Source organism: Microcaecilia unicolor, chromosome 1 (genome assembly GCF_901765095.1).
Source record: "Microcaecilia unicolor chromosome 1, aMicUni1.1, whole genome shotgun sequence".
NCBI lineage: Eukaryota > Metazoa > Chordata > Amphibia > Gymnophiona > Siphonopidae > Microcaecilia > Microcaecilia unicolor.
In genome coordinates, this window is record NC_044031.1 from 703,993,417 (window position 1) to 704,011,745 (window position 18,329).

At 41.1% G+C, this 18,329-nt stretch overlaps 1 protein-coding gene across 5 annotated transcripts in view; it reads left to right on the forward strand.

Annotated features, from left to right (window-relative positions):
• The window catches only part of ALDH1A2 (aldehyde dehydrogenase 1 family member A2), a 169,058-nt gene that overhangs the window by 127,824 nt on the left and 22,905 nt on the right, over positions 1-18,329 (forward strand). For all 5 annotated transcript variants that reach the window (XM_030188885.1, XM_030188912.1, XM_030188893.1 and 2 more), the window contains 3 exons: positions 1,159-1,261; positions 15,173-15,357; positions 16,019-16,183. In XM_030188885.1, the coding sequence (XP_030044745.1) occupies positions 1,159-1,261; positions 15,173-15,357; positions 16,019-16,183 (453 nt within the window). The remainder of the gene's footprint in view (positions 1-1,158; positions 1,262-15,172; positions 15,358-16,018; positions 16,184-18,329) is intronic.

Genomic DNA, 18,329 nt, shown 5'->3' on the forward strand with positions numbered 1-18,329 from the left:
TTAGCGCTTGCTAAAAATTAGCATGTGTTAACTGTGTAGATGCCCATAGGAATATTTTGGGCTTCTACACAGTTATCATGCACTAAAAACACTAATGTGCCTTTGTAAACAGGGCCCTTAGAAGCTTGTACTGATTTCAGCACTAGGTTCAAAAATTAGAATCATAATTCTAGGCACATGAATGGCAGACTTATATTTATAAAATTACTTTTTAAGTTCCTAAATTAAGATGAATTTCCAGCTGAAAATGTGGAGGGTCATTTTTGATATGATGTCTAAATCCAATTTTAGATGTTTTGTGAAGAACATCCAAAAATCCAGTAGCGGGCATGGCCATTTTCAAACCAGAAAAATGTTCAACTTTGTGTTTCAAAAATGGCCATTTGCTAGACACTTTTGCGCTCAGTGCATCTATCTTTTAAGACCATTTTTGAAAAAAAAGAATGTCCAAGGGTAAAACGCACAGAAACAAGCCATTGGGATGAATGGAGGGGGGGGGGAGCATTTATAGTAGACTGGCCACAAAGACATCCCAGCAGAGCAGTGGGGCACCCTGGAGGGCACTGCAGTGGACTTCACATAAAAGGTCCCAGGTACACATCTCACCATTACCCCCTTATATTGTATGGGGAGCCCTCCAATACCCAACAAAAATCCACTGTAGCCAACTAAACACCACTACAATATCCCTTATGCCTGCAGGTTTCACCTATATGTAGGTACAGTAGGGTTTTGGTGGATTTTGGAGGGCTCACACTTTCCACCACAAGTGTACCAGTTAGAGTGGATATGGGCCTTGGTCCCCTTCACTACAGTCCACTGCACTGACCACTAAGCTACTCCAAGGACCTGCTTTCTGCTCTAATAGGACTGGTCATAACATCTGAAGCTGTTCCAGAGGCTGGTATATGCTGTTTCTTTCACATCTTTGGAGGGTGGGAGGGGGTCAGTGACCATTGGGGGAATAAAGGGGTTAATGCTTTATTTCCTCCAGTGGTCATTTGGTCATACTAAAAAACTGATCTTTGCTTAGGAGGATATATTTAAGAGTTTAGCTTTTTTGAATATCAGACCCACAGATTTTTTAATGGTCACATCCCACTAAGGTCTGAGTGCATGAAAGCACAATGTGTGAAATGTTTCTCCATTTGCTTGAAGGTTGGAAAGCAGATCCAAGAAGCAGCTGGAAAAAGTAATCTGAAGAGAGTAACTCTGGAACTGGGAGGGAAGAGCCCCAACATTATTTTTGCAGACGCTGATTGTAAGTTGTACTCCTACTGACATTTTACAAAGGTTTGCACACTAACATTTTAAGTTTATTTATCTGTTTATTTCATTGATATCCAACATCTTCCCAATCGGCAGTATAATAATCTGTTAGCCACATTGAACCTGGTCAGATCAAATATAATCAGAGTATACAATGAATACAAGACTAGAAAGTTACATTAACATTGATTAAATAAAATTAAATGGTTAACCTGAAGAAAAATACATTATGGTATCAGACATTAGAATACAGGTAGATAATTGAATGAAGATTACATTAGGGTACACGTTTGCATTGTCCTTCAGTAAGGATTTCCTAAAAAGAAAGACATTTAGGAAGGTGTGCTGAAAAATGGGCTGAGCTAATGTAGGCGTGTGTTTTGGGCACGCGCAGATCGATTTTTCAGCACGCCTGTAAAAAAATACCTTTTTTAACTTTTTGCCAAAAATGGATGTGCATCAAAATAAAAATTGGCACACATCCATTTTGGGTCTGAGACCCTTACCGCTACCATTGACTTAGCGATAAGGTCTCACATGGTGACCGTGCGTTAATCGTCTACACGCCTAGAATGACGATTACCGCCTGGTTTCCTCTGCGCGCCAGAAAATAAAAATTATTTTCCAGCACGCATAGCAGACGCAAGTAAAAAATGAAATTACCGCCCGGGCCATGCAGTAGTCGGGTGGTAACTCAGAATTGACGTGCATTGGGCGTGCATAGGCGTCCTACGTGACTTAGTAAAAGGGCCCCTCAGAGATTTGCTACCAAGTCATACGCATACAAGAGAATTAACAAAGCACATCCCCCTCCCCCCCAAAAGGCTTTAATAGTTTGCATAGCTTATGAGTTCTTTCCTAAACTAGAACATTTTATTTTAGTTCGTAGCAATAAAGGCATGCATGTGTAGTAATTTACCTTAAGCTTAATAATGGAGGCAATTCTAGAACAAGTCACCAAAATTCAGGCATCAAATTTTCATGGGTTGAAAACCTATTGTATCAGAACACTTCAGTGCATACATACTCATACAGAATGCTTGACAAATGTTGTCTTGATAAAAGTTCTGTGTATCTTTTCAAATCCCCTTCTCCATCCTTTGTGGAATGGCTAACAAATTGGTTAACTCTAAGTTTTCAGCAAGGTTTTTTTCCTGATTATTTGGGCCAGATTATTCTTACTCCAATTCCTAAGAATTTGTTAGAGAAAATCTCTTATCTGTCCGATATTTAAAACTATTTAACTGGCACCAACCGCGGACCTACTTGCTGCTCTAATAAGACTGCCATAACAATTGAAGCTGTCCCAGAGGCTGGTATGTACTTTCACATCTTTTGGGGGTGGGAGGGGGTCAGTGACCATTGGGGGAATAAGGGGGTTAATGCTTTAATTCCTCAAGTGGTCATTTGGTCATTTAGTGCACCTTTTGGTCACTTAGTTGTGATTGAAACAGGTCTAGCCAAAAACATCTTAATTTTGGCCCTATACATTTTCATTTTGTTTCGTTATTGCAGAAAAATATCTATTTTTTTGTGCCACCCATGTCCTACCCAAAACATGCCCCCAATATGGCCCCTTGAAATTTGTTCAAACTATGGAACAAAATGTCTAAAATTGTGATGTTGAAAATTGCAACTTGGATGTTTGTGAGAGAAAAAATGTCCTTCTGCCACCTTATGCTGTCTTTTGGATGTTTTTTTTTTTTTTAATGAGCCCGTAGGCTCTTAAATTATTATTTATTTATTTCAAGAACTTTCTATATGACTCTAACTAACTAACAGGTCCTTTTACTAAGGTGCACTGAAAATGGCCTGCGGTAGTGTAGGCGCGTGTTTTGGGCGTGTGCAGATCCATTTTTAGCATGCCTGCAAAAAATGCTTTTTTTTAAATTTTTGCCAAAAATGAATATGCGGCAAAATAAAAATTGGGACACATCCATTTTGGGTCTGAGATCTTACTGCCAGCCATTGACTTAGCGGTAAGGTCTCACACATTAACTAGGTGGTAATGATCTACGTGTGTCAAATGCCACTTGGCACGCACAGCGGATGTGCACCAGAAAATAAAAATTATTTTTCGGATGTGCATATCGGATGCACGCCAAAAATAAAATTACTGCAAGGGCCATGTGGTAACCAGGTGGTAACTCCAAAATGGCACGCGTTGGGCATGGGTAGGCACTTATGTGGCTTAGTTAAGGGCCCCTAGCAGAGCAGAGCAGTGTACAGGCTAAAATAAAGAAACAAAAGGAACTCCATTAAGATATAGGAAAGTAACACACTCACACAAAAGAAAAACTACCTAGGAGAGGTAACCGCCATGGGTTTAAGGAGGCATTTGTGAATTCAAGCAGTCATATACATAGGATTGCATTCAATCTGCAAGTCAGTTAGAAGCATCTGTGCCTACAACTACAGTTTTCAATAGCTTGAACAAGACTATTATAAACACTCTAGACCAGGGGTTCTCAAACCCGTCCTAGGGGACCACCAGCCAGTCAGGTTTTCAGGATACCCTTAATGAATATGCAGGACAGAGATTTGCAAATAGTGGAGGTGACAGGCATGCAAATCTCTCTCATGCATATTTGTTAGGAATATCCTGAAAACCCAATTGGCTGCTGGTCCCCTAGGTCAGGTTTGAGAACCATTGCCCTAGACCGTTTAAGGGTGAGGATGTTCAGTTTTTCATGGAGCAATGATGGAGGAACAGATCTTGAAACCCATGAATAGAGAATTCCTTTGCATTTTGTGCTGCCCAAAATTTCTGCAAACTTGGTGGCCGTTACATTAGTCACTTACTCGTAAGGTGTTAGAACAAAATAAAAGGTTCAATGAATATAGACTTAGGAGTCTTAGACACACGCTTTCCACAAGTATTGCTGTTTTATGCCAGTGGTGCACAGAAAGAGGCAGACAGATCAAGGACCGTGTACCTATACTATGCTGCGGTAAGTGCTAGTACTTGCCAGGGGCGTAGCCAGATCTCGCAGTGGGAGAGAGCCAGAGCCTGAGGTGGGGGGGGGGCACAATTTGGTCTGCCGCCCCACCGCCTCCCTGCCACTCCCCACCCACTGCCACAGCAAATACCAACGTTGGTGGGGGGTCCCCAACCCCCGCCAGCTGAAGCCTTGTCCAGTGCCTGTCTCCGGCGCCACCGCATTGCCTGCCCTGCTCTGTCTTCCCCTCATGTCCGGTACGCAACTTACGATCCTTTTAGTGAAATTGAGAGCATGCTGGACTTGAGGGGAAGATAGAGTAGGGCAGGCAATGAGGCGGCGCTGGAGACTGGCACTGGACAACGCTTCAGCTGGTGGGGGTTGGGGACCCCTACCAGCAAACCCAGGGGCCCACAGGAAATTTGAAGGGGGGTGTTTTCAGGGGCCTGGCTAAGGTGGGCATTGCTATAACAGCTGTAATTTTGGATTTTCAAAACTGCTTGCATTGTCAGAAAAACTATCTGCAGAAAAGGGAGGTGTGGATCTGTGCAGGTGCTTCAGGTTTTCAAAGTGAATGTACAAAGGGACTTTCCTTTTGAAAGTTTGTAAAAAGAACCCATGGACTTTGCAGTAAGATGGGCAGTGTACAAATTGCTTTTATGGGTCATAATTTCATAAGAGGGTGCCTAGAAACAATTTATGCCTATTTTATAACTGACCAATTTTTGATTGGTGATATTTTATAAAGGTGACAGAGATGTAATGAGGGTGATTCTATAAGTGAGCACTTCCATTTAGGTGTTCTGCCACTGCAGGTGAAAGCCTATTCTATAGCAGCATCTGGGCACAATCTATTATCAGCCGGCTCTACATTTATGCACCTAGGAAAATTCGTAACTACAATAGTCTGTAAGTTAGATACATAGAGGGAGATAGACCTATGTCCCTTCCATGCTCCACCCATACATGGAAATGTACTCCTTCTGTGGAATGATGTCCCTTAGCGCTAGTACTACAAGATTACCACTAGGGATCATCAACACAATTTTGGATTACAGCGCTGACCCAGGTGGTAGCATAGGGGAAGTACCTCCATCCAAGACCCACTACACCACTGATGATAAGTCCCAGATAGGTCCTGGGGAGGTCAAGAGGTGGGTCGGGGGAGAGGAGGCCTATGAGGCAGGGCTTGTGTGGCAGGGGGTGGGATTTGGAGTCAGGGCAGGGTTCCTCTGTTGGAGAGACAGAATTTTTGTGTTAGGGTTGAGGTTCCTGAGTCAAGAGGCAGGGTTTTTGTGTGGGCAGGGTGGGTTGTGTGAGTGAGGCTCTGACATCGGGGGTGGGATTGGAAGGGAATGCTGATTGGGGCACTCAGAGTGCAGGGATTGGGTAGTGCTGTTCTGGGAAGCTGTACTTTAAAGAGGGAACACTTGGTCACCACATTGCATGCCTGGCCTGACAGCGCAGAGGGCCCATGCTATTGGCCCAAGTATGTAATGTGGTGGGCATGCATCTATCCCAGTGTGGCAGTGCTTATGTACTTATTAATAAGGGACCCTTATCCACACTCTTATCACCTCTCGTCTTGATTATTGTAACCTGCTTCTCACCGGCCTCCCTCTCAGCCATCTCTCTCCTCTTCAATCAGTCCAAAACTCCGCTATGTGACTCATTTTCCGCCAAAGTCGCTATGCACACATTAACCCCCTCCTTAAGTCACTTCACTGGCTCCCTATCCGTTTCAGTATTCAGTTTAAGCTTCTCTTATTGACCTATAAGTGTATTCACTCTGCTGCTCCCCAGTACCTCTCCACTCTCGTCTCTCCCTACACCCCCCCTCGGGTACTCCGTTCTGTAGATAAATCTCTCTTATCCGTCCCCTTCTCCTCTACTGCTAATTCTAGACTCCGTTCCTTTTGTCTTGCTGCACTTCACACCTGGAATAGACTTCCAGAGCCTGTGCGCCTAGCCCCGTCTTTGGCCGTCTTCAAGTCCAAAATTAAAGCCCACCTCTTTACCACTGCTTTTGACTCCTAACCTCTACTCACTATCCTCACCTCTTTATTCCCTTACCCTTAATTGTTCTGTCTGTTTACCTGTCTTATCTAGATTGTAAGCTCTTTGAGCAGGGATTGTCTTTTTTGTGTATGGTGTACAGCGCTGCCTATGCCTTGTAGCGCTATAGAAATGTTAAATAGTAGTAGTAGTAGTAAAATTCTATATAGCACGCCTAAAGATTGATGCCGAAATTCAAGTGGATTCTATAACAATACATGTAACTTAACAAGCTTAACATGCTAATGAGCACTGATAATAGCACTTAACAAGCAATAATGAGCACTAATTAGAAATTACATGCACAACTTGATAAGTGTATTCTGTAATGAAGTGCGCTGAACTTCCAACATTCACATGCACAAAGGGCATTGGTTATGGGTGGGGGAAATGGGTGTTTCATGGGCATTCCAAAATTTATGCACATAGTTAGAGAATATGGACCCAGTACACATAAATCTACATGCCAGGATTTATGCCACGTTTTCATTGCTGTAAATGGATGCGTGTAGTTTTAGGCGCTGCTGTATCAACTGAGCATATTCTATATACCGTGCCATATATAGACTCTCCCCCTAAGTGTGTGCCCTATGTGCTAAATGCAGGTCGGATTCGGGGCATGCAGCCTGCTTTTACTGCACAGCTTTTGCACTTATCGCATGCTAGTATTTGCTTTAAATGTGTGATAAGTACAAATCGTATTGCACTTTAGTAAAAGGGCCCCTATGTTTTATGACTTTGGGGTGAAAAATCACTGCTAAAAACAAGTATGTTTTGCACCGTACTATAAATTCCACTAATTGAAGAAGCGAGAACAATGGCTGGCAAATGGAATATATTTCATTATATTTGTAAAGATTTCCCTTTTTTCACTCATATATTAATTGAATGACAGAAGATTGCAAACTGTTGAATTGTTTAGGATATGGGGAGAATGGTTTGTGCATGAGACATAGTTTCTTCTAAAGATAAGCTAACTATTGGAATGTTAACAAGCTATGGCTGGTTGGTTTCCTGAATTTTATTTGCAATAAAAAATGAACTATTTTTATTACTTGGACAGTGATTACTGTGAACATATAGGACTATATTCAAAAGCACTTACATATTTGGCTTTAGCAGCAGAGTCCTGAATATCTAAGGAGCGTGTCCAGGGCATTCTGGGAGCAGGGCAACTTGTACACATGGGGCTGTGGAGAAGTAGCCTAGTGTTAATGCAGGGAACTTTGATCCCGGGGAACTGGGTTTGATTCCCACTGCAGCCCTTTGTTACTCTGAGCAAGATATCTAACCCTCCATTGACCCAGGTACAAATAAGAATTTGTATATACTATTGGGCTCATTTTCAAAAGAGAAAGACACCCATCTTTCAACACAAATCGGAAGATAGACATCCTTCTCACAGGGTCGTCCAAATCGGTATAATCAAAAGCCAATTTTGGACGTCCCCAACTGCACTCCGTAGCAAGGATGGCCAAAGTTCAAGGGGGCATGTCGGAGATGTAGCAAAGTCGGGACTTGGGCATGCCTAACACTAGGACGTCCTTGACCCATAATCAAAAGAAACAAGGACATCCCTGACAAACACTTAGACGACTTTACCTGGTCGTGTTTTTCTTACGACCAAGGCACAAAAAGGTGCCCAAACTGACCAGATGACCACCGGAGAGAATCGGGGATGACCTCCCCTTACTCCTCCAGTGGTCACTAGCCCCCTCCCACCCTAAAAACATCTTTAAAAATATTGATTGCCAGCCTCTATGCTAGCCTCATATGTCATACTCAGGTCCATCACAGCAGTATGCAAGTCCCTGGAGCAGTTTTAGTGGGTGCAGTGCACAGGCAAGCGGACCCAGCCCCATCCCCCCTACCTGTTACATTTGTGGAGGAAACAGCGAGCCCTCCAAACCCCACCACAAACCCACTGTACCCACATCTAGGTGCCCCCCTTCCCATAAGGGTGTACAGTTGTGAGTAGTGGGGTTTGGGGGGCTCAGCACACACGGTAAGGGAGCTATGTACCTGGGAGCAATTTCTGAAGTCCACTGCAGTGCCCCCTAGGGTATCTGGTTGGTGTACGCTACCTCCTTCTCTTTCATTGGCACTCAGTTTTGGAACTCTTTACTGAGGTCCATCAAAACCACTACAGATCATCTAACTTTCCGGAAATCGCTGAAGACCATGTTATTCAGAAGTGCCTACCCTGCGGACTCCCCCAGTGACTCCACTGCTGGAAGCACACTGATCTAGAGACATTTGGACATATCCCCCTTCTCTCTTCCCTCAAACTTTGCCCTCTCCTTCCATCCATTCCTATTCTTCCCCATTATCTCTTGTAGGTTTGCTGTATTAGCTTCATTTTACTGCATTGGCACCTGCCTCTGTGGTGCATTGTAAGCCACATTGAGCCTGACACTGTTGGGAAACTGTGGGGTACAAATGAGATAATAAATAAATAAATGTCAGGGTGACCAGTGCACTACAAATGCTGGCTCCTCCCATGACCAAATGGCTTGCATTTGGTCGTTTCTGAGATGGACGTCCTTGGTTTCGATTATCGCCGAAAATCAGAAACGACCAAGTCTAGGGACGACCAAATCTAGGGACAACCAAATTTAAGGATTTGGCCAACCATGACCATATTATCGAAACAAAAGATGGACGTCCATCTTGTTTCAAAAATATGGGCTTCCCTGTCCCTGGATCGGGACGTTCTGCGAGGATGTCAAAATCGAAACGAGGACGTCCCTTTCGATTATGCCCCTCCATGTAAACCACTTTGAATGTAGTTGCAAAAACCACAGAAAGGCAGTATATCAAGTCCCATTCCCTTCCCCCCTTCTATAAATCGTGCCAAAAATTCAGCACCAATAAACTTTAGCTCTCAACACCATTAAAGAGCACTTCAGGACAAGTACACTGTAGAATAACCTTGAGCATCAACTTCAGGTGCCAAATTTGACACTCTTCTTTGGGCACAAGGACTTATGCCAGCTGAAACCTGGTATAAATCCTGGCATCCAAATTGGGCATGGATCCCTGCTATTCTGTAACACTGCATGCCTCTTGTGTAAACACCCCTGACCCACGTCCCCTTTTGAATTGTGTACAATCCAATATGGGCTCCCGTTGTTACAGACTAGCACAAAGCCAGATCAGCTACTAAATCGTAATTAGTGCCATTGAAGTGCTGGTTAATAAAAGAACCCCATTAACTAATCATTTTGGGTGGCTATCTGGGATCTGAGCCCAGTTTTGGGCACCAAAATTTGGATGACCTTTACATATGAACATCAGAGTTGCCATACTGGGGTAGACCGAAGATCCATCAAAATCAGCTTCCAATCTAGGTTACAAGTACTTATTTATTTAGATTTTGCTCACACTTTTTTCAGTAGTAGCTCAAGGTGAGTTACATTCAGGTGCACTGCATATTTCTCTGTCACAGGAGGGCTCACAATCTAAGTCTACTTGAGGCAATGGAGGGTTAAGTGACTTGCCCAAGATCACAAGAAGCAGCAGTGGGATTTGAACTAGCCACCTCTGGATTGCAAGACCAGTGTTCTAACCACTAGGCCATTCCTACACTACTTGGTAAACTCCCAAAATAATAAAATAGATTTTTATGCTGCTTATCCTAGAAATAAACAGTGGATTTTCCCCAAGTGGATCTTAATAATAGCTTATGAACTTTTCTTTTAGGAAGTTATCCAGATGATTTTTAAACACTGCTAAGCTAACTGCTTTTACCACATTGTCTAGCAACAAATTCCAGAGTTTAATTACACGTTGTAAAGAAATATTTTCTCCTATTTGTTTTAAATTTACTACTTAATAGCTTTATTGTGTGCCCCCCTAGTCCTAGTATTTTTGAAAAGAGTAAAGAAGCAATTAATGTCCACCCATTCCATTCCACTCAATACTTTATAGACCTCTATCATATCTCCCCTCACCCATATATTCTCCAAGCTGAAGGGCCCTAGCCGCTTTAGCCTTTCCTCATAGGGAAGTTGTCCCATCCTCTTTATCATTCTTGTTACTCTTCTCAGTACCTTTTCTAATTTTACTATATCTTTTTGAGATGCGGTGACCAGAATTGCACACAGTATTCGAGGTGTGGTCACACCATAGAGCAATACAAAAGCATTATAACATTTTCATTCTTGCTTTCCATTCTTTTCCTAATAACACCTAACATTCTATTTGCTTTCTTAGCCACCACTGCACACTAAGTGGAGAGTTTCAAAGTATCATCAACGATGACACCTAGATCCTTTTCCTGGTTGGTGACTCCTAATGTGAAACGTTGCATCACGTAGCTATAGTTTGGGTTCCTCTTTTCACATGCATCACTTTGCACTTGCTCACTTAAATGTTGTCTGCCATTTGGATGCCCAGTCTGCCAGTCTCATAAGGTCCTCTTGAAATTTTTCACAATTCTGTTATGATTTAGCAACTTTGAATAACTTTGTGTCATCAGCAAATTTAATTACTTCACTAGTTATTCCAGTCACTAGATCATTTATAAATATGTTAAAAAGCCATTTAACCCTACTCTTTGTTTTCTATCTTTTAACCAGCTTTTAATCCACAATAGGACATTATCTCCTATACCATGGCTTTCTAATTTCCTCTGGAGTCTTTCATGAGGTACTTTGTCAAATGCCCTTTGAAAATCCAGATACACAATATTGACTGGCTCACGTTTATCCACATGTTTGTTCACCCCTTCAAAAAATGTAATAGATTGGTGAGGCACCAATGTCAGGCTCACTGGTCTATAATTTCCCGGATCACCTCTGGAGACCTTTCAAAAAATTGGCATTACATTGACCACCCTCCAATCTTCCAGTACCATGCTTGATTTTAAAGATAAAATATATATTACTAACAATAGTTCTGCAAGTTCAGTCCAGGCGATTTGCTACTCTTCAGTTTCAGGTTTACAGAGATTTGATTCAGTTTCTCTGACTCATCAGCACTGAATACCATTTCTGGCATTGTTATCTCTCCTACATCTTCCTTGGTGAAGATGGAAGCAAAGAATTCATGTAATCTCTCCACTATAGCCTTGTCTTCCCTGAGTGCCCCTTTTAACCCTTTATCATCTAGCAGTCCAACTGATTCTTTTGCTGACTTCTTCCTTCTAACATACCTAAAAAAAAGTTTTTACTATATGTTTTTGCTTCCAATGCAATCTTCTTTTCAAAGTCTCTTTTTGTCTTCCTTATCAGTGCTTTGCCATAGAGGTGGTATAAGAGTTCACACTTAAACGTCAAAGATACAGTATGTGCATAATTTATAGCATTCTATAAGTTGCTCATCTGAGTCTCACCCACACTCCACCCTGCCTCTGCCCTTGTGTACACCTACATGCCAAATACGCACTATGCAAGATATGTATATATTTACAGAAAAGCACTTAGGTTGATTTTTGGCATTTATGCCCATATATACACACATATGCATGTATATGCCATACTTCTCATCAATTATGTTCATATTTGGAGCATACATATTAGCACCCTCTTTATAGAATTTACTCCTTAGATCAGGAATGGGCAAACTTGGTCCTCGAGGGCTGCAACCCTATCAGGTTTTCAGGATTTCCCTAATAAATATGCATCTAGTAACTACCTTACTTTTTTTAAAATTTTTCTTACATTTATTGAAACCTCTCAACATATATCAATAAAAATATATGATAAATTCTATACAGTATTGACCTCAAACTTCTTCCCATTCACACCATTCAATCTTTCTATCACTCGCATGGATCCACTCAACCACAATACATTTTTTCCATAAACATTTCTAATACCTACTTCCAAAAGATTTTATCATAATTCAAAATACATTTACTACACCATTTCTTTCATAAATAATGGATGATTTTAAAGTTCCTCTCTTAACAAGTGTCCAACATCTCTCAGTTATTTTGCCAATAGCCACTTATCTCCATTATAGTATTGCGGTGGGTTCATTCCCCATGATTGTCTTCATACACTGTTGTCAGATCTTTTTCAAATATAGTGTACTCAGTTCAAAAACTACCAATCCTCCATTCTCTTGGTTCAGTTCTTTTCATAAACCACAGGCAAATCTGCTTCTTGAAAAACTGAAAACTTGAAACGCCATCAAACCCTACACAGGACTGTGTTTCGCTAGATGCGTCATCAGGGGTTTTAACTGGAAAACGCAGATCAACGTTATTCACAACTCTCTATTTTTCTAATCCACCCTTTTCTCGCTTCCCAATTTTAAAATCAATCTACCATACCATATATTTTTCAACCATTCTTTCAGCCGCATTAATATTCATTTGCACTATAACTAGATTGAAATGGAGGTACTCAAAGGTGATTTCAATTAATATGTATGAGATCTATTTGCAATTACTGCCTTCATTGTATGCAGATGGATTTCATGCGTAGTCATTGGGGAAATCCTGAAAGCCTTACTGGGTTGAGGACCGAGGTTGCCAACCCGTGCCCTAGATTATACATTTCACTGTGCCACCCAAAGAGCAGCACAGTTAAATGTGGGAAGGCAGATTTTAGAAAGAACGTAGAAATCAGAATTGAGATGTCCAGGTCAGCATGCGTTCATTTCTGTTAGCATTTTTAGAAAAGGATTTGCCAACATAGAGCCTTTTTAAAAATACATGTAGGAATGTACATATATGTGCTGGCTACATCCAATGGTGGCACCCATTTTGCAATTGTCAACATCTAAAATATCAACAGAGTCAACACAGCAACATACACATGTGTTTTTGTATTTCAGAACATCAGTGGCGTACCAAGGGGGGGCGGTGGGGGCGGTCCCCCCCGGGTGCACGCTGCTGGGGGGTGCCACGGCACGCGCCTGCTCTTCCGTGTTCGCTAAACTTCGTTCGCTGCAGCTCCCTCTGCCCCGGAACAGAAAGTAACCTGTTCCGGGGCAGAGGGAGCTGCAGCGAACGAAGGAAATTTAGCGAATGTGGAGGAGCAGGCGCGCGCCGCGGCACCCCCCCCCCCCCCAGCGGTGTGCACCCGAGGGGGGGGTGTCATTTTGCCGGAGAGGGGGGGAAGGTGTCATCTAGCGGGGGGGGGGCGCGCTGCACCCGGGGAGGGCACATCGGCGCTCCGCCCCAGGTGCCATCCAGGCCAGGAACGCCACTGCAGAACATATATATGTATGTGTGCCATTTTATAAACACACATTCATGTTTCCCCAAGCTGTCACAGAGCCTGATGCTATTTGTTAGTATTGCTTTTGAGAGGACAGAAGATAAAAAAAACACTGTGGGGATTAAAATGGTGGCCTCCCCTAACCCCTCCAGTAGAGCTCTGCAGAACACAAGTATCTTTTTTGTAACCTAGATGTCCCTAGGAGAAGGTGTAATTCCTGGTGTTGATCTTGGGGGGATATAAACGTTCATTCCCCTTCTGAAATGGGGAATGTATGTGTATATTTTAGCCCTGACCTAGTCATACCCCAAAAGACCTAGGCCATGCCTTCCTGCAATATGAATGTATTCACAATTTGGACATGTATATTCCGGCTTTCTAAAATCGTGGTGTATATCCGTATGCAATATACGCATAGTTCACCGTTCAAGTTTATTCACTATACTACAAATAAAACGAAGCATCTAAGCAGTTTACAATGATAATGAAATAGGATAGGTAAGGGAGCGAAGGGATTAAGCCACAATGAGGGCACACTGTACATAATATCGATACTATAGAGAAAGGTCATTCTATCTAAGAAACAGAAGGATGAGAGATAGTGAAAATTAAACCCAGAAAAAAGTGATTGGTGAAATCAAGGTGGTCTCATGCGACATAAGGAAAATCAATGAGGATCAGCAACTGAAGGGAAGGTGTGGGTAAAAAAGTGAGTTTTAAGCAAAGCCTTGAACTTGTTAAAGGAGAATTCAGCGTGGATTTCAATTGGAGTTGGGGCAAAGAATGCAAAGGCAGATCTCCTAGCCAAATGCAATTGGACCTATAGATGTGATGGGATTACAAGCAATTGTCTTTGTGAAGAGCAGAGGGTTCTGATTGGGGCATATGGAGTAAGAGATCTATAAAGGAATAAGGCTATACTTGAATGAAAGATCTGAAAAGTCAGAACTAAGATCGTGAATGTTAAACAATATCGAATTGGCAATGTTCTGCCATTAAAGAAAGAGTGAAGTTATCAAGTTTCTTTCCTCCATGGATTAGTTTGACTGTGGTGTTTTGAAGAAGTTGAAATCTTCTAAGCTGATATTGTGGTAATCCTTGAAGCAGAGAATTACAGGAGTCTAACTGAGATAAAACTAAGGAGTAGACTAGAAGGTGGAGAGATCTTGTGTCGAAGAAGGAGCAGGCCGTATGAATCAGACGTAGTACAAAAAATGGTTTCTTTAATAAAAAGGAACTATGCGCCTGAAAAGTAAAGTGATGGTCTATAATAATACCCAACATCTTGTTAGATTGTCGTAGGGGAATGTCAATGCACATATTGTGGGGAGACATGCAAAGACAAAAAACACATCCAAATGCCAGCTTATCACATCCAAATCATGAATATGGATTCTAAAATGGCACCATAATTTATATATGTAGCGACCAATAGCCAGTGCTTATATGTATAGATTATATTAAGAGGAAAGGTATCTATGTACACTTCTATAATTAGCAGCACTGACTAAATGTATAGAGCTGCTGAATATGGGTATAATTTGAAACATCAAGGTTAGATGTTTCAAATTATTTCCTGGACATCCCATTGAATATCAGCCCCATGATGTTTAGGTATTTTAGTGCTTTGGGAAATAATGCTTAATCATATTATTATGTTTCTAAACAGCATTTATAACTATAATTATAATCAGCATCATTATTATTAAAAGAGATATTATTATTATTCTCTTGCAGTGGATTATGCTGTAGAACAAGCTCACCAAGGAGTTTTCTTCAACCAAGGCCAATGTTGCACTGCAGGGTCCCGAACATACGTTGAGGAGTCCATCTATGAAGAGTTTGTTCGAAGAAGTGTTGAACGCGCAAAGAGAAGAATAGTGGGGAGTCCTTTCGACCCAACTACTGAACAAGGGCCACAGGTGAGAGAATGATTTGTTTATATGAAATGTCATTCTTATTTCAACTTTTTTTCTGCAATGTTAGTAAGATCACCTAACTGGAGTATGATAGAGAGGAACTTGCCCTTTTAACAGCCTTTTCTTCTAATTATGGGTTCTAGTGTTTGTATTTGAATCTAAGGCTTCAGTAATTTGCATGGCGGAGGCAATTTTCAAACAATGGGTGTATTTATAAAATCTGCTGCTACTTTTTGCCTGGAGATTTTATATCAGTTTTCAAAAGGTATGCACAGGATATCATTGAATATCAACTCCTAAGTTTGTACATGAGGTAACGGAGGGTTAAATCACTTTGTCAAGGCTACAAGGAGTTTCAGAAGGATTCAAACTCACTTCTCCTGGCTAGTCTGCTACTCTAACAACTAGACTATTGCTCTAGTCCATTGAGGCTACTAACCTGATATCTACATATGGCCTACAGGACAAAATCATAATTATCTACATATGCTTACCACTTTTCCTTGGTTAAGGAGGGAGCAAAAAAGAATTCCAAGGGCAATTCCTTCTTTTCCCTCCTTTCTCTGTTACTGTATATTACAAAAGTTCATCTTCATAAACAGGATAAAACTCTAGATCGCCCTTGCAAAATTAATGTATCTTTTTCTGGTTTTTTTTTCCTTAGACGGATAAGAAACAGTACAATAAGATCCTGGAACTCATTCAGAGTGGCTTAACTGAAGGTGCAAAGCTAGAATGTGGTGGCAAGGGATTGGGAAGAAAGGGATTCTTTATAGAACCAACTGTGTTTTCCAATGTAACAGATGATATGCGGATCGCCAAGGAAGAGGTAAAAAGCATATATACTGGCAAAGTGAGGGCACATTCATATTTATTAAATTGGATCTTCTGAAGAACAGGATATTATTCATTATTAGAAATAACCATTTTTGCAGGTATGCACAAGTCAAGTCAATGCTCTAGCACCAGGGTCATCCATTGTGAGTCTCTATCATTCATCATATTAAAAGTGAAAGAAAAATATTATAAATTTGTGCTGGCAGGAATAATTGGTCTTGAGGAAATGTGTATGAGAAATGATTTGAAATTATAGCCATCATGTTAAATATTAACCTGTTGTCTATTTTTCATGTCTAATTGTTTCTATTGAAGATATTTTTTTTGCTTTTTGGAGATAAAAAAATGAAAACCATAACCATTCTTCTTTGAGACAACTAGTCAGTCCTGAAAAGCTGCAGTAAAACTATCCATGCAGAATTGGAGCCATTTTGCTTCATCGTCAATTTGCCTTTGCCAGGTCTTTCTTGGAGCACTTTTTACAACATTCCAACCAGGTGGTGGAGGAGTAGCCAAATGGTTAATGCAGCATGCTTTGATCCTGCTAAACTGGGTTCAGTTCCCAGTGCAGCTCCCTGTCACCTTGGGCAAGTCACTTAACCCACTGTTACATTAGGTATAAAACTTAGATTTTGAGCCCATTAGGGACAGAGAAAATACCTGCATATAAATGTGTACAGCGCTGCATTCATCTACTAGTGCTATAGAAATGATTAGTAGTAGTGGTGGTTGACACTGTTGGAATAACCATCTTGGTAGTTGTGATGTCTCTATTCTGCACTAATAAAGCTTTAGACTTCAAGTTCTATGTAAAACAGACAAGCTGGCTTTAGAAATGAAAAATTACTTATGGAGCTTCTTGTGGTTGTATCTGTAAAGTGAAAACTAGACTCTGAATCATGGACTGAACCTTGGCACCTTATCTGAGTGAACAATTTCACAGCTATATGTAACTGTGCTTTCACCAGGCTGGTTCAACACCTGACATAATTGTATACATTTATTTTCTATCCAAAAGGCTGTAACAAATTGGACCTGAGGTGGAGGAATGATACAGCTCAAAAATAGCAAGTAACTTCTTGTTACCAAAATTGATGTTTCTCAAGAGCTTGCTTTATTTTGAAGTATAGTTACAAAACAGGAAAACAGAATACAGTCCACCTATGCAAAATGGAATTATAATAATCTGAGGATCCGAAGTTCAAATTCAGCTGAGCAACCATGTCTCATCAATACTAACATTGTCAGACGGTTTTAACAAATGATAAATAGATAACCTTTTTTAATCCCACATTAGGCTCCTAGCTCAGACTGATTTAGGCTTCAGATATGACATCAGTACTTGGGGATTTTTGTCCTATTTTGTGTACCCTTCTCACCATCTTTAGTTCAGTGGCATTCCTCAATCAGGGTACATGCACTAGGCATCCTTGAAACTCTACCAGCATTGGTCCTAAATTTAGCTTAGAGGTGTCACCATTGCAAGATGCTATGATCCCCATCCTTCACACAGGTGAGTGATACCTCCTCAGCATCCTCTGCACCAGCCAGCCTAGGGAGCAGAACACTGAGCCAGGATCAAACCCAGGAGGAGTAGCCTAATGGTTAGTGCAGTGGACTTTGGTCTTGGAAACCCAGGTTCAACTCCCACTGCAGCTCCTTGTGACCTTGGACAAGTCACTTATCCCTCCATTGCCCCAGGTATAAAAACATAGATTGTGAGCCCTCTAGGGACAGAAAAAGTACCTGCATATAATATGCACAGCACTGTGTATGTCTAGTAGTGACATAGAAATGATTATTAGTAGTAGTCATTCACTTGCAGTTAACCCTAAATCAACTTACTACTTGAGCAACTAGGCTAATCATAGTTTATAGAATACCATCCCAAGAATGGATTTTATGTAGTCAGTCCTTATGATGGTTGTCTCCAAGAAGAATGGTTATGGTTTTACTTTTTATAAACAAAAAGAACAACAAATATCCTCAATATAAGCAACAATTAGCCACAAAAAATAGACAACAAGTCAATGCTTACATGATGGCTATAATTTCAAATAAATTCTTATGCATGTTTGAGCGGGGTAAATTATTCATGCCAGCAAATATTTGTTATATTTTTACTGTCACTTTTAATA